The following is a 1,393-nucleotide window of genomic DNA, read 5'->3' on the forward strand; positions in this document are numbered from 1 at the left end:
CGTGGTAGAAGTCTCATGTACGTTCATTGTTTCCGGTCATGGCGATTGCTCGGTCACAGAAGGATCTGTCGGTTTCCATTATCCTCATTGAAGGGATTTACTCTTGAGCATCCGAATGTGTCCTACGCATGCACACGCACTGCAGCGGTCGGATCTGCTTGGACTGCTGTTTCAGGGAGGGGTTTTCTCATTGGCGTTGGAAGCTGCAACACGCTGGGGTTGTTCTGGAGGTCATTGGCTGTAAGGTGTCTGTTTGTTCCAAGGAGCAACAGTAAGATCCACTGGGGGTATGTACTGCAACTTTCAAAACGGTGCTTGTTTGAGTGAGTGCGACTGAAAAATGGTCTACTGTATGTGAGCCCACTAGGATAAGCCCGATGTTGCGTCACATCCATAGTAGATGATACTGAATGTCATTTCATCCTGATAGCAATGCTACTACTGCATGGCTGCTCATGTTTGCACAGGTGTGTGATAAGGAATAATGAAAAAGATGGTGACTGAGAGCATGTTAACAGAGAGTATGTTTCAAAGGTGGAAGGGATTGGAGGGGATTATTAGCAGCCAGATCTAAAATTAGCTCTGTCAGGGTTACTATGCCTGCTGTTGGCCAACGGTGGCTGCTAACTGGCTGCTCCGGGGTCAGAAACACTATCCATGTCTTTCATTCTGCCAATTATGAAATGTTGTACCTCCATAACAACATTACTGCACTTGGTGAAGGATAGTCACTACCTGATATATTTTTTAAATGTTTTATCGGGAGAAGATGTCACATTCCCTCTGATACTTTAGCTCTGTGATAAGATCTCAGCTGAGGACACAGGCAGAGGATGACCTTTCATATACATACTTGTTGAATAATGAAATCTGACCCCATGAGAGTAATTCAATTCCATATTGCCAATTTGTGTTGGGACACACATTTCAAATCCTGGAAATGTTGAGCTGAGGGGAAATAAGCTAAAGAGAAAATAAAACATGACACTTCCTTAATAAGGCTTGCTGTAAATGGAGGAATATTATGATTTTAAATGGAAAGACATTGTGCTTAAGCATTCTCGGTTGCTGTAATCACATTATCTTGCAGTGGCAACTGTTCTGAAGCTATGAATCTGAAGTCAGACAATTTAATGACAAATGGATCTTTGCAATGAACTGCCTTAAACCTACTCTCAACTTTTCCCCAGTACCTCCCCTTTCACTGTTGAAACTAACTGCTAGCATTGCATTGTCTTTAGTATTGGATTAAACTGTGAAGTTGTAATCTTTATTGGTCATGCTGCAGTAGCACACCATTTGCGGAAGATACTTTACTAGATTGCTTCAATTAGCATTAGAGTTCAATGTCTATAGTTATTCTTAAAAGGCCATTTGTTTAGTCAAAGAGACC

General features: G+C 41.9%; 1 protein-coding gene across 1 annotated transcript in view; it reads left to right on the top strand.

Moving 5' to 3' along the window:
• The window catches only part of LOC104962853 (pyruvate kinase PKM-like), a 12,428-nt gene continuing 11,035 nt past the window's right edge, over positions 1-1,393 (top strand). The window contains exon 1 of the mRNA XM_010791356.1: positions 1-287. Within this exon, the coding sequence (XP_010789658.1) occupies positions 16-287 (272 nt within the window). The 5' untranslated portion in view covers positions 1-15. The remainder of the gene's footprint in view (positions 288-1,393) is intronic.

This window comes from Notothenia coriiceps, unplaced genomic scaffold (assembly GCF_000735185.1).
Source record: "Notothenia coriiceps isolate Sejong01 unplaced genomic scaffold, NC01 NC01_scaffold00035440, whole genome shotgun sequence".
Lineage (NCBI taxonomy): Eukaryota > Metazoa > Chordata > Actinopteri > Perciformes > Nototheniidae > Notothenia > Notothenia coriiceps.